Here is a 14,276-nt window from a genome sequence, read left to right as displayed (position 1 = left end):
TGTTTCGCAGCCCATTTGCTTAGCAACAAGATGTAACTCCACATCATTAAGTTATTTGTATTGAGAGAGGTAAAGTTTAAGGCAAATTTTATCTTTTGGAGATGGGTATTGGGCTTAGGGCATGGAGATATAGAATTCCATTTATGAGTATTGATGAAAATGTTAGTGAGTTGCAGAAAATGCTTTTTTCAAGTTAATGGTTGCTAGTGATGATCTTTATTGGTTTGAAGTCTAGGTTAGCACATTATCTTTTAGCTTATTCTATGACCCACCAACCAAAATGGCCATGAAAGGTTGAGTTGTACTTTGTATTTAAAATAGTCAGATGAGTTGGATCATCTTTGTTATTTCTTTTTTCTTGGCAGTTGGGTAAATTCTACACACCTGAAGAAATGCTTCTGTTTAAGCAACATCTAGTATCTGGGAATGAAATTAGATTCCAAAAAGGAATAGTACAGCCCCAAATAAGCATAGTACATTGATAGTATACAAATTTCATTTGTGGTAAAGCGTGTAAAACACTAGTGATCGATAGGACCCCTTGGGGTGATCCACCCTGAAGGATGGCTCCCCTTACCATTTTTTAAGTTTTTATTTTTTATTTTTGTTTTTGAATTATTATTGGAAATTATTGGATTGCTTCTAGCTATTGATTAAAAATGGAAGACCCCACTCGCATGCTTGCATGCCCTTTGTTTGTTTGTTTAATTGCATGAAATTTGACTTGCAAGCACATTGTCCCATGTCCCTTGGTGGAGATTAGATACAATGATACATGTCCATTTATGAGTTTGTAAATGCACATATAGGTTGTACATAATGCATGTAACTGTCCATTTAGAATTTTTTTTTCATTTGTGTGATTAATGCTTGTAAATGCACATATAGGTTGTACCTAAAAATGGCAGTGGCATGCACTGGTATCTTGCATATTTGTACATATTTATGAGTTTGGATTATTGGTGAATAATCCAAGCTATATATACCTATGAGTTGCACGATAATGTATAGTAGTTGGGCTGGCTATATATATATATATATATATATATATATATATATATATATATATATTATGAAAAACAATTTATGGGCAAGTATGTCTTCTATTTGCATGGAGTGAAAGTATCAATACTTTCTTTGATGACAATTCAAAGATCAGGACTTTGAAGACATGAACATGCTTTTAGATGGAAGCTGGAAAATGAAAACCATTTCGAGAGATTATTTTTTTGTTTATTTCACACCAAAATTAATTCCTTGCATAAGCTAGCTAGTTTTTACAAGTAGGTAACTGGGAGACTTGCCCAAAATCATTGCTAGAATTTTGGTTTAGGATGAATTAGCCAAGAAGAAAAATGAATGGAAAAAATTGATGCAGAAGAAAGTATAATTTTTCAAAAAAAAAAAAAACACTAAATAAGAAAAACCTTCTTTCCCTCACCAGAACTTGGCTGGTGTGATCTTTGTCCTCACATGCAATTCCATATGAATAATGAAAACAGGTTAAGAAACCTCGAGCTACAGGATTTTTCTTCAAATCTTGTACTTTCAATATATCATTTTTTCATGTGTGAAATGATTTTGTAACTGTATTCTGATAGTCTTTCTTTTGATGGTTTTTGTTCCTCTATTGAAAGATTGTGGTTATTCGGTAGCTTGGATTGGATAATTTGCATTTGGCTGGTTGATATTGCTTTTTTGTAAGAAAAGTAAAATCTCAACAATGCCTTTTGATTCTGGGGGTTAAGTATTACTTGGATGTGTTGTAGTTGTCAAACATTTGATTTAATTTTTTTTATCTGCATCTAGCAATGTCTCATAACTTTGTAACTCAAGTGTAGCAGTCAACAATAGCAGATGGGAGTGGAAGGGCAGGGACCATTCTAGAAGGGCACAACAATGTGTGGACTATAGCCATTCGATGTTGTAACTCAAGTGTAGCAGTCAACAATAGCCGTGTGGACTCAAGTGTAGCAGTCATTAAATTTATTGTAACTCAAGTGGAACTCTTTTAAATATATTGCACACTTGTAATTGCACACTTCTTAAATTTATTGGTCCTGCATTATTTTGTCTAGTTTACTAAATTTTAGTTTATATTTTGTGGTTAGTGTATTTTTTGGTAGAGTTTGGTTCTAATTTTGGATAGATTACCATATGATTTTGGACAGATTACGATATAATTTTGGACAGATATTGTTATCATTACAATCACAATCAACAAAATGCAATGTAAACAATTACATTATAAACATGTTTTTGTAAGTAACATTCAAAGTTACATTCCAAAAGATCTTACAAATATTACAACATTTCAACATTTCAAAAAGACATTAACTGGATGAACACTATAAATGACCTAATATCCATATCTTAGCACTGACCGACATACATTATTATTTTTCGAATATAAAATAATTACAGCACAAATCACAACAAAGTAATATTCAATCCAACTTCGTCTTGAGTTTCTTGCCTTTCATATTGCTTGATTCTGGTGCAATTGTCCAATCATGCAAAGGAGCATAATTTGCAATTAACCAGTGCAACTATTCTATTCCAATTTGTTTGATCTACATCTGATCTATAGCGGCCCCGAACATAGTTCATCAAAATTTATTAGCATAAGTTAGTAGAGCAATTTATATTCATTGTTGTCCACTCTAGGGGAAAATTGCTAAAAGAACAAGATATAATCAATAGAACAGCAAAATGTAGTATCACTTGCAAGCATTCACGAACTAATTACAAATACAGAACATTTCAGATTTCAGAGTCCTTTGATTTCACAAGATTCTGAAAAAATCTAACTAATTACAAGTAAATGCTTTAAGTTAGTGCAGATGACACATTTTCTCCTTTGTATTTCCTATAAATTCTTCCCATTTGTGGAAGCATAGTTCACTTAAGTGTTTCAATGTTAATTGCCAATCTGAAGTGTTTACCCATATAGTTACCATAAAAAAGATAAATTTCAAAAAATAATGTGAAAATGTTTGTTTGGAAAGTAAAGATCAGGAGAAAATATGGAAATCAAGAAGATGAAGGTTATGATTTTTCTCTTGCATTTCTTTCGATAATTAGAAAAATTAAACAATGACTTCTAGGAATTACCCTCTTCCAAATTTGACATTATATGAATGAAAAATCAACACCTAGAGAAACCTACAAGAATGCAGACATTTTTTTCTCATTAGGTGAAACAACGAAGATAATATCATGATCTCATAGTAGAACCCCCTACATACAACACAAACCATGTATACAGTGATCATGTATAGCCAAAAAACCATCAAGGCTCTGGTTTAAAACATCAAAAAGCCTGAAAAGAAGTATCCAAGCTACTGGAAGTACATTAATTAAACACTGTCCAAGCCAAGCCATTGGAAGTACATCGATAAAACGTTCTATGAGCCAATTATCTAACATATAGTAAGTGCATCGATAAGCCATAAGAGCTTCAGTGCAGATGTAGGACTAGATCAGTGAGAAGAGTAGTCTACAATCAACTAAGTGGTCAACCTCCCTAAATAAAAACATAAATGGTCAAATTATAAATATCGAATATACTAAAATATGCAATAGGAAGAAAAAAAATGTTACCATAGATAAAAATATCTAATTCCAGTCATGCACATGTTTCCATCATAGGGGAAAAATTGTCACCAACAACATATGACTTTCCATGGCAAAAGCAAACACAATCTCCACGCATATCTTAGTTACATGAGCCATGGGCAATTATCTTCAGTTGAAAGAGAATGATTGAAATGAAAAGACCAGAACAGAAGACCGGATTGCTGGTACTTCTAAACTCATATTAAGGCCCCAAAAAACACATAAGAAATCAAGCCCTCCAAGCAATATTTAAACCCCAATTCAATCGCAATATCTATTTCTTTCCAATGACAACAAGAAAACAAGAATGCAGAGTTAGAAAAAATGGTAAGCAGCATGTAGACTAATGTTGTTTGAGATGAGTGGTGGGCTTTTAAAAACAAATGTCACGAGGCCTGGAAGAGTTTCCAGTAAAGCCTGCCAAATGTCAAAGATTGTTTTTTTTTTATACAAATCAATAGAGGTACTCTTTTTAATTTTTGTGGTAAAAAGGGAAAACTTCATATTTGGAAGTCATGCAAGATTTATGGGGCTGCTGATTTATGGAGCAAAGTCACTGGAAAGTTTGCATTGAACTAAACTTCTTAAGCAAATAAAACAATTAGAGCCTTAGCAGTTCGTAAGTCATTTTTTACAAACAACCACTGGGTATGGTTCTATTAACAATACCAATATCAGAAAAAACAAAAATGCCTTACGGACCCTATTTTTCTGGAAAGAAAAATGATTTTCTCCATGCTCTAAACCACAATACCCATATCAGAAAACACAAAAATTACATCTCGATGTATACATAAAGAACATAATAGTATAGAAAGGAAAATGGTACAATATTTACTTACAAAGCTGAGCAAACCGTTTGGCAAAACAGAGCTGAACTTGTTGTTGGTTTGGTCCGTTCAATCACAAGTTTGAGGGGAGTGGTGTTATGATCCCAATTAAACAACTCTGAAAGCAAGCTGTGTTAGAGGACTCGTGTAGATGATTGAGGTAGATGGTTAAGGGAGCTGAACTACTTGTCGTCTACAGCTGGCCGTTTAGATCAATAATAGTGTTTTATGTTGCAATCCGTTATTACCATTCTGTTTTTACTGTCCACATGTTGCCTTTTTATTGGTTCTGTTAGACATGGGCTATGCCCATATGTAAGCTAGAAATGGCACAGTAAAGGCACCTGGAAAATTATCTTTGAAACAATTGTTATTTGACTTGGGAGGAATTGGGAGCCTCGAACATCCCAAACCGTAGCTATCATTTTTTCTAAATTCCGTTTTCTTTATTCCATCTCTCGTAATATTTAATATCAATTTGTGTTCTTCATCTACTTCTTAAGTGGGTTCATTACAATTGGTATCCAGAGCCGACGATTCATGGAGGACGAAATATGTTTTGAGCAGCAAGAAGAAGCCCTGCAACGGGAGATCGACTCTAATGAAAAGAGTCTTCAGGAGCTTAAAAACGACTTGAACGAGTTGAGAGATTTGCTGCTTCACTGGTTGAAAAACCAACACAATATTCCTAATTGGACTACTATGATCGAAAAGTTGATGGAACAAAAATCAGCATGTTTTTCGAAAGGAATAGAAAATTTCGTCGTTTTAGATGAAGAAGATGAAACAAATGTCCCTAATATTCTGGAGCATCTTCGTGAAATTGCACAGGATTTCAACGAAATCCCTAACGGGAACGCAATGGTGGCCAAAGAAAAATCTGTAGTTGTAGAAGATGCAGTAGAGACTGTGGAGGACAGCGTAGAAGAAGATGCTGCAAAGGAGGTGGAAGAGATAATAGCAGTGCCCACGAAAATTGTTCCCAAAGAAATCCCTCTTCCCTCTGCTCCCAAAAATCCAAAAGTATTTTCGCTTTCATTTTTACTTTCAAATCTCCCTTCTCCTTCAATGGTCGCACTTAACAAAAACCACGTTGTGGTTGTTAAAAGAGGAGAGCCAGCATTCGGGATGGATGGCGATACCAGGTGGGAGATTGACCCAGGCGGAATTTATTTCCGTTGTATCTGTTTTTTGTTCCCTCAAACAATTTTCAGGTCTATGAGGGAAGCTCTGAGTTATCTCTTTCCCTACACTTTCCCACGAAACAAACATATATTCCCCAATCTCTTAATTTCTTTCCACATGTTTTACCCATTAATCTATCGGGACTCTCTACAAGGCCGTAGCTGGAGCATTTTCCTAGTGAGAGGAAACGCTCCTACAGAAATTTTCATCTCTAATTTCACTCTCTCTGCCCAATTGAAGCTCGGGGGCAGTGGCTCCACCTTGCTTGTCCCGATCTATGAGAGCCCAGGAAGGAAGAACCTCAGAATTGATGATGATGAAGACCAATTGAAGATGAATCCCGATAACCCCTCTCTTCATTTTGAACTTGGACTTTTGTTGTGGGAGGCAGGGGAAGAATCCGAGACAAAACTGAGAGGTAAGAATTTTTTGGCTCACTATTTGTTTGATGTATTGTTGCTGAGGGGTGTGTTAGAGCCTTTTGATAGAGGAAGGGAGACCTTTGATCTTGCTTCTAATTGTTCAAAGATTCGAAGTGGGTGTGGTGCTCTTCATGGTCTGATTAAACCATAGGGTAGTGACACTGGTGATACAAACCAGAGGGGAGTGGTGCCATTGGCTCTCCGACATTATGGATTGCTTGGATTCAATGGGGTTGAAGTTTTGGCTCAACAGGATGGTGGAATACATGTTAAAATTCACGTTAAAATTGTTGGTTGGCGGAGATTTGTCCAAAGTTTTGCTGGAGCCAATGTGAGTAGGATGAGAGTTTTTTATCAACCTAAATATGCACTTATCATCAGTAGAAAGTCCTCTTTTGAATTTGTGAAAACGAAGAAAGAGATTGACCTATCTTTCCTGATTCACCGTAATTGTGGAGGCATGCTTGAAGGCAAGGCTAGTGAGTCTGAAGATGATAATGAAACAGTTAAGGCTACAGAGAAAGAAACAGATGAAGAAGACAATACATTTTTTACACTCAAGACTTTCACCATATCACAGTGGAACCCTTGTTCCCTCTCTTCTCTTTTATAATCGTTGGTGGGAATGTGCACCTCATCACCATCAAAGAATCTTGGGTTCCAAAGTGGGCAGCGTCTTTGATGGCAAAAAAGTTAACTATAGGGGATGTGGCACATAAGGTGTTTCGTGAAACGTGTGAGATCACAATACAACCACAACAACCCAGCAAACTCATTTCTCGTGTTTTGGTTATATCTGCCGACTACAAGTCCTTGAAGGTCCATGACAACAGCACTGTTGATGAGAGCACTTTCCAATTTTATGGGATCACTGATTCTTTTACCCTCCAGAAAGAACAACTCACTAAGTTAAGTGCCCTCTCCTCTCTTATATTCCGTTTTCCTTTTTGTGATTACCCTTTACTAGCATCTGAGTCCGTAACTAAGGTTGTGCACTTCCTACAAGTTGGGGTTGTTCCTGGTTCCTTGGACAACAAATTGAAGACAAATAATATTCTATTAAGTGAGTGTTGGGTAGCAAAGTTGAGTGAATATAGGACGTCCATTATCTTGGAAGAAACTGACAAATTTGAGGCAATAGGAAAAGGTCATAAATCATGGCAAATAAAAAAATTAGGGGCTGATGTTTATATTTTCGAACTCAGCTTATTGGAGGCAGTTGTTGGATCTTCAGTGTGGGCTAGAAGAGAGTCCTTTTTGCTAAATGAGATGGCATCTTTGAAGATCCAGGGTGTCCAAAAACATATAATTGACCCAATTGTGCAAGCCACTTGCTCACAAGAATCTTTATCAGTGGTCATTTCCATAATGAACAGATGCGGTAAGCACAATTCCCTTGTCTCCATTTTATTTCTCCATCAAGATTCAAGTGTCAAGTATATAATAGAAGGAAGTTCTGAGGTAGTTGAAGCCCATGAGACATTTCTTGGGATATGTGGTGGAGGGCAATCTAGAACTCGCATGATTTTGCAAGTTGTTGGAGATAAGAACTGTGCTCCTCAATTGCTTGATATATTGCCACTTAGGGGTATTGTTGGCTGGTATGGGATAAATTTGCTAAAACCTGGGAACTAATCTTGTGGCCTTTTCATAGAGGAAGGGAAAAAGAAATTGTGAAAATGTGGAATGTCATGTTCACCTTCGTCCTACTCAATAATGGAGACAAAAGTTTTGTTACTCTTGTGGAGCCCACTGCTGAAAATGTGGAATGCCATGTTCATCTTTGTCCTACTCAACAATGGAGACAAAAGTTTTGTTGCTCTTGTGGAGCCCATTGCTGCATTCTTTGTTGTGTCAAGTTACCAAAGCAATGGGATTCACCTTCAACTAAAGGGCATTGCATGCTTTCTCCTAAATTGTTTTTTTTTCAACACGCTTGGGTTTGTGACAAGAAGATCATCACCAACAATCTACCCTCGTTCGCCAATACTATAGAATTGTATCGATATTGCAACCTTGAGGACAAGGTTGTTTAAAGGGAGGGAATTTGTTATGATCCCAATTAAACAACTCTGAAAGCAAGCTGTGTTAGAGGACTCTTGTGCAGATGATTGAGGTAGATGGTTAAGGGAGTTGAACTACTTGTCGTCTACAGCTGGCCATTTAGATCAATAATAGTGTTTTATGTTGCAATCCGTTATTACCATTCTGTTTTTACTGTCCACATGTTGCCTTTTTATTGGTTTGTTAGACATGGGCTATGCCCATATGTAAGCCAGAAATGGCACAGTAAAGGCACCTGGAAAATTATCTTTGAAACAGTTGTTATTTGATTTGGGAGGAATTGGGAGCATCAAACATCCCAAACCGTAGCTATCCTTTTTTCTAAATTCCGTATTCTTTATTTCATCTCTTGTAATGTTCAATATCAATCTGTGTTCTTCATCTACTTCTTAAGTGGGTGCATTACAAGTGGCGGCATTGGGGAGACGTAGGATTATCGTGAGGTGGCGCTGAACAGAGACGCCGTCTCGAGGTGGTGCTGAACAAAGGAAGCCGATGCTAGTTCATGACTAAGAAGGAGGGTGGGTTTCGCGGGATTCAAATATAGTTTCAGATTTGCTCTGTTCAACAAGCTCGCGGGAAGAGGCGGCAACGTTGGGCAGACGGAGGAGTGTCGCTCAGTGATGCTGAAGAGAGAGACATCGTCGTTGGGAGGCGCTGGGTAGGGGAACGTGACGTGGGTTGCTGTCGAGAGATAAGATGTTCTGCAGGATGAATTTGAATGGGAATAAAATTAGGTTGTATTTGGATGTTGAAGTGAGTTGAGTTGAGATGATAAAATATTGTTAGAATATTATTTCTTAATATTATTATTATTTTGAGATTTGAAAAAGTTGAATTGTTTATTATATTTTATATTAGAATTTGAAAAAATTATAATGATGAGTTGAGATGAGTTGAGAGATGTTTGGTAACCAAACGAAGCCTAAAAACCGACTTTCAAATTGAGCCAACACACGTACGTTTTGGTGGGTTTTTTTTTTTTTTTTTTTTTTTTTTAAGTGTGTGCAACGAGTGCACGGCTACAGTGATTCAATGTAGCCACAAAAATAAATGAACCAAAAAGAGTGGAAATTCCAGACTTCTTCGGCAACAAGCAAAGCGAGAAAAAGCAGTCAGCTTTAAGCACATTGACGGGAGAGAAGACAAAGGGCAAAGTAGAAGGAGAAACGATATCAACAACGCGGAGTCGCATAGGATGGATCCGAAGCTCGCAGAGGTCTCGCAGCTCTTTGAGCGCTTCAAAGCCGCGTTCGTCAGGCACGACTTCGATACCTGCAGCATACTCCTCTCACAACTCAAGGTACACCATTCCGAAAAAAAAAACCTCAGTTTTCGTGTCAAATACCGTTACATGTCGCTTAATAGTCCCCTGGGTTTTCTGGGTTGGTGTGCCTCTTCTTTTCCAGTTGTAGATCACAGTTTATTTGTGTTTTGGGGGTTTAAGGGTAATGGCTATAACGGATTTGCACAATCTGTATCCAAATTTATATTAGAAAGCATTGGGATCTTGAGATATAATTAGGGCTTTCGGTGTGGTATTGCATGCATTATTCGCTCTATGTTCCATTTGATTGAATAAGTTGGAAGAATTGGTGCAGTTTGAGCTTATAGTTAATGCATATACCCTTTCAATATTACCCAAGAGTTTTGGCCGCGTTGTCCGCAGTTTTATCTATGGCCTAGTGAACTGTGGATTTCGTACCTAACCTATTCTTTATTTCGGTAGCCATATTTTTGTTTCAGTTTTTACCTTTTGGTTGCTATAGTGGAGGTTGAAGCATTAGGTAAGTGTTGATGATATTTCTTTGTCATTGCTAGAAGGCTAGATGAGAGTGCCACTTGGGCTTAGTTTGGAGCTTTTGGAATTCTGTTGGATATTATCTACTTATCAAAAAAAATTTATTGAGCGCATGCATAAACTGAAACCCTTTTTTTCGATGGATAATATCTCAGTTAGTTGGATTTGTCTTGTGTTTTCATTTTCCAGGTCTTGCTAACACAATTCAGAAGCCTCCCACCACTTTTTGAAGAAGCGCCTAACGCGGTCCATGAATTAAGCGTAGCAAGTAACATCCTTTGGTCATTTTTCGTTGTCTTTTTTTTTTTTTTTTTTTCTTGTTATTGGTATTGCAGTTGTTTCACTGTCCCATGGGTTTTGATAAATCAATTTTTTGCCTGTGATGCAATCATGAAATTTATACACTTCAATATTTGGTGTTAATTTTCTATGTGAAAGTTTTTCTGCTTATTACACTTCATTTTTATGTTTCAATTATCTTTATATCCCTTAGGCTTTGACAAGCATATCCTAAGTCATTACGATAATATTTCCAGAAATAAGAAAAGTTGTAATGTCTTAATTGCCGGTAATGTCGATGGGGTCATCCATAGTTGTATCATCACTTGAGTCATAAAAAGTATTAATCTCTTGCACAATAGTACCATATATCAGTTGAAAATAGAACAATAATTCTCTATGATATATGTACCTTATGTACAATATACTGAACAGGAATGTATGTTAATATAAAAATTTTAAATTAACATACAGTTTGAAGTCTTAATACTTTGTCAGGGCACGATGTTATTGAAGCATTGTATTTATGTAAACTTCTCATAATATTGTATTTGATGAGTCTATATATTGCAGATTACAACTTCTCTGTGTAGCTGTTTTCAATTCTTTGTTTCTTGAGTTATTCCTCGTGATTTATAGTGCTTGTGAATTTTCAGGGGATATATATGAGCATGCTGTTGTTCTCAGTGTAAAGACTGAGGATCAAGATGCATTTGAAAGGGATTTCTTTCAATTGAAGCCATATTACACGGATGTTGGGTAAGTTTATATTGCCTTCAATTCACCTGTGTTAGTCTCAATTTGTATTTGGTACAAAAGTGTCTGGCACCCATCTTATGAATGTGGAGCCAGCTAAATTCATGGTAATAGGAAAAAAAATACATACTGAAAGTGCAATGCTCTTTTTATATACTATCATTGATGGGTCATTGATGGGTGAGAAATCATTGGAGCTTCAAGGTTTGTGAGAAGCCAATGGAGGATCTTAGAGCTATTTTGCGCAATTCTCTTTATCTTTGGATGAATGCTCATGATTCTTGTGTTTTTAGTTTTCGGGATTTTCTTGGCCATTTTCCTTTTGTTGTCTAGGTGCATTTCTTGTATCTTCTATGTACTTGGGTAGCATTCTTATAGCCTTTGTTTAATGATATTGGCATCCTACTTACCAAAAAAAAGGAGACAAACCTTTAGAAGGCTTCAAGATATTTATTGCTAGGGCTAAGCACGGGGCATTTTAGCCCTACACCATATCCGTATCCATGGCAGTTCGTATAAGGGGGGCAGATACAGGCCGAGTAAAATTTTGGGCATCGTCCGTGTAATTCATTACTGCGGGTGTCTGTGTGAAGTGGAGACAAAGATAAAGGGGAGTGAAATAGTACACCTGTTTTGCAAGTGGCAAGCTGGCAGCAGAGCAGTGTGGTGGCGTGTAATTGTGGGTGTCTACGTGAAGACTAAACTTGAGAGGAGATAGAAAGAGACAAATGAAGAAAAAGAGAGGATTATACCTGCATTGTGAGTGGCAGTCTGGCAGTGGTGTGGTGGTGGCAGTGGCTGCATGAAGACTGAAGCAGAGCATTGATAGAAAGAGAGATGTGAGGAAGAGAAAACTTTAATCAATCAAGAGATGTGGGGATTTATAAATTTTTCTGAAGTTAATGAAAATTTAATATATATCTTTATTGAAAATATATAATATTATTATAGTATATTGGCTAGCGGGAGGGTATATTATTTATACCGGCTGAACTTGGACCATAATCTGCCCGTCCACATACGGTTTTTAGAAAGGAGGAAAAATTCTCCCATTACCCTTGGGGGTGGATGGGGCTTGGATGATGGGCCCATTTTAAATGGACCATTGAGCAACCCTATTTGTTGCGGAGAAAGTTTGCTGTGGAACTAACCAAATTGAAATATATTCCTAGTGGTAATTTCCGATTCTGGGAGCCAAGGGCTCACCCTCATGTACATGTGGCTTCTTGGTCCCCTGGACTGCCTGTAGATTATGTATTAAATGCGGGCTTACATAAACACAATCAAATGTTAGATCGTAATAAACATCTGGATCAAACATTGTTACTGCTGTTGACTCGTTTCTTCTACTTAGTTTCTTAGAACTCAGCGCTCTTTATGCTGTTTCATTTATTATTTATCCATCCCTATTTCGCTTATCAATAAAATTCTTGTTTACCGATAACAAAAGTATTTATTTTTTTAAGGTATGCTTATGAATATTTGTTTCCTTTGGAGCAGCAACTGCCTTCCATCATCGCCTCAGGAGTATCCGATCTTAGGTCTCAACTTGTTGAGACTTCTTGTGCAGAATAGAATTGCTGAATTTCATACTGAACTGGAACTTCTTTCACCCACTGCTTTGGAGAATCCTTGCATCAAGCATGCAGTGGAGTTGGAGCAATCCTTCATGGAAGGGGCTTACAACCGTGTGTTGAGTGCTCGACAAACGGTGCCCCATGAGACTTACGTCTACTTCATGGATCTTCTGGTAAAGACAGTCAGGTAATTTGGTTAATTCCATCTTTGGTGATTGCTGGATAAGATGAATTAGAATTAGTGAGAGATTGAGAAAAAAAAAAAAAAAAAAAAACTGCTCACGAGAAAGTTAAGAACGTTCTTGTTTTTATTTTGTAAGTTAATTACTCATTCTGATTTACATTCCAACATAATTCACGGCCGTGAAGTATTACATGAAAACCAATCTTTAGAATTCTGGATATATGTGATTGATTGAACTGCTAAGCCTTTTCATCTAACTCCTTCAGTTTTTAATTTGTAGGTTTGTATTTTTGCAGTAAAATATGTTTAATGTTGAGGCCTTTCTTCTTAGCAAAAAAAATTTTGAGGCCTTTATTTATTTTTTCTGTCGCTTCCAGAGATGAAATAGCTGGATGTAGTGAGAAGGCATATGATTATCTTTCGATTAATGATGCACAACAAATGTTGCTGTTCTCTTCTAACCAAGAACTCTTGGAATACGTCAAAGAGGTACTCATTATTGTTAATGATTCAAATTACTGACCAACTTGGTAGTAGTAAGGGCCTCGTTTGTTTTCACATATGAGATGAGATGAGTTGAGATTAAAGTTAAAAGTTGAATAAAATTTTGTTAGAATATAAATTTTTAATATTATTTTTGTTTTGGGATTTGAAAAAGTTGAATTGTTTATTTTATTTTGTGTGGGAATTTGGAAAAATTGTAAGGATTAGATGAGATAAGATGAGAGGGGTTGTGAAAACAAACAAGGCCTTAATCTCTTATTTCTACAATTATCAAGTCGATGGTGAACACGTTTTGCATTCTGTGGGAATGCCATATCCCAAACTTGCCAGGAGTTCTTGGATATGGCAAGTTTGGACGATGTTACAACTAGTTAAGACGCCCTTTCTACCAGAAATCAAATATACTTTATTCCTTCAATTTTACACTCCGCATAATCCATTACATTAATGCAGGACCATCCTGAGTGGGAGATAAAGAATAAGCTTGTATATTTCCAGAAGGCAAAAGAATCTGCACCTTGCAAGGAAATACCTTCTCTGCAACTGATCAACCAGACACTCAGTTATGCAAGAGAGTTGGAGCGGATTGTGTAAACAGAGCTAACTGCCAATGGTTATTACAATACCCCCAACAGCTGATACCGATTCCGCTATTTGAAATTTTCTTTTTCCCAATTCAGTGCTGAACTTTAAAAATTGTTTCAGTTTTGTATCTGAATTCGACCACTTCAGTGGCACATATTTTCAGCATGTTTCTTGGCAATGCCATTCATCTTTGCTTTGGGTTCAGTACATTTTCATTTCTTAAAGTGGATATTATTTTCTGAATTTGCAATTTCACTGGCTGGGAAAATTTTTAAGATGCTGAATCGGAGGTTATGAAAGATTTATATTATTTTATCATTACAATTTTCTTAAACTCTCACACAAAATATAATAAACGATTTAATTTTTTTAAATCTCAAAATAATAATAATATTTTAAAATAATATTTTAAATTTTTATTTAAAATTTAAAATTCTCATCTCACTCTCCAAACAACAACAAAATCTTTCC

General features: G+C 36.4%; 1 protein-coding gene across 1 annotated transcript; it reads left to right on the top strand.

Moving 5' to 3' along the window:
• The first annotated feature begins 9,164 nt into the window (after positions 1–9,164).
• On the top strand, positions 9,165–14,009 carry LOC121234503 (26S proteasome non-ATPase regulatory subunit 8 homolog A-like). Its single transcript, XM_041130455.1, has 6 exons — positions 9,165–9,422; positions 10,110–10,188; positions 10,856–10,958; positions 12,456–12,719; positions 13,094–13,205; positions 13,674–14,009. Exons 1-6 carry the CDS (start codon positions 9,318–9,320, stop codon positions 13,812–13,814), a joined length of 804 nt encoding a protein of 267 aa, XP_040986389.1. The 5' UTR covers positions 9,165–9,317; the 3' UTR covers positions 13,815–14,009.
• Positions 14,010–14,276: the final 267 nt, after the last annotated feature.

The sequence above is a fragment of the Juglans microcarpa x Juglans regia genome, chromosome 6D (assembly GCF_004785595.1).
Source record: "Juglans microcarpa x Juglans regia isolate MS1-56 chromosome 6D, Jm3101_v1.0, whole genome shotgun sequence".
Lineage (NCBI taxonomy): Eukaryota > Viridiplantae > Streptophyta > Magnoliopsida > Fagales > Juglandaceae > Juglans > Juglans microcarpa x Juglans regia.
The sequence above is the reverse complement of the archived record's forward strand: the minus strand, read 5'-3'. Positions and strand labels throughout refer to the sequence as shown.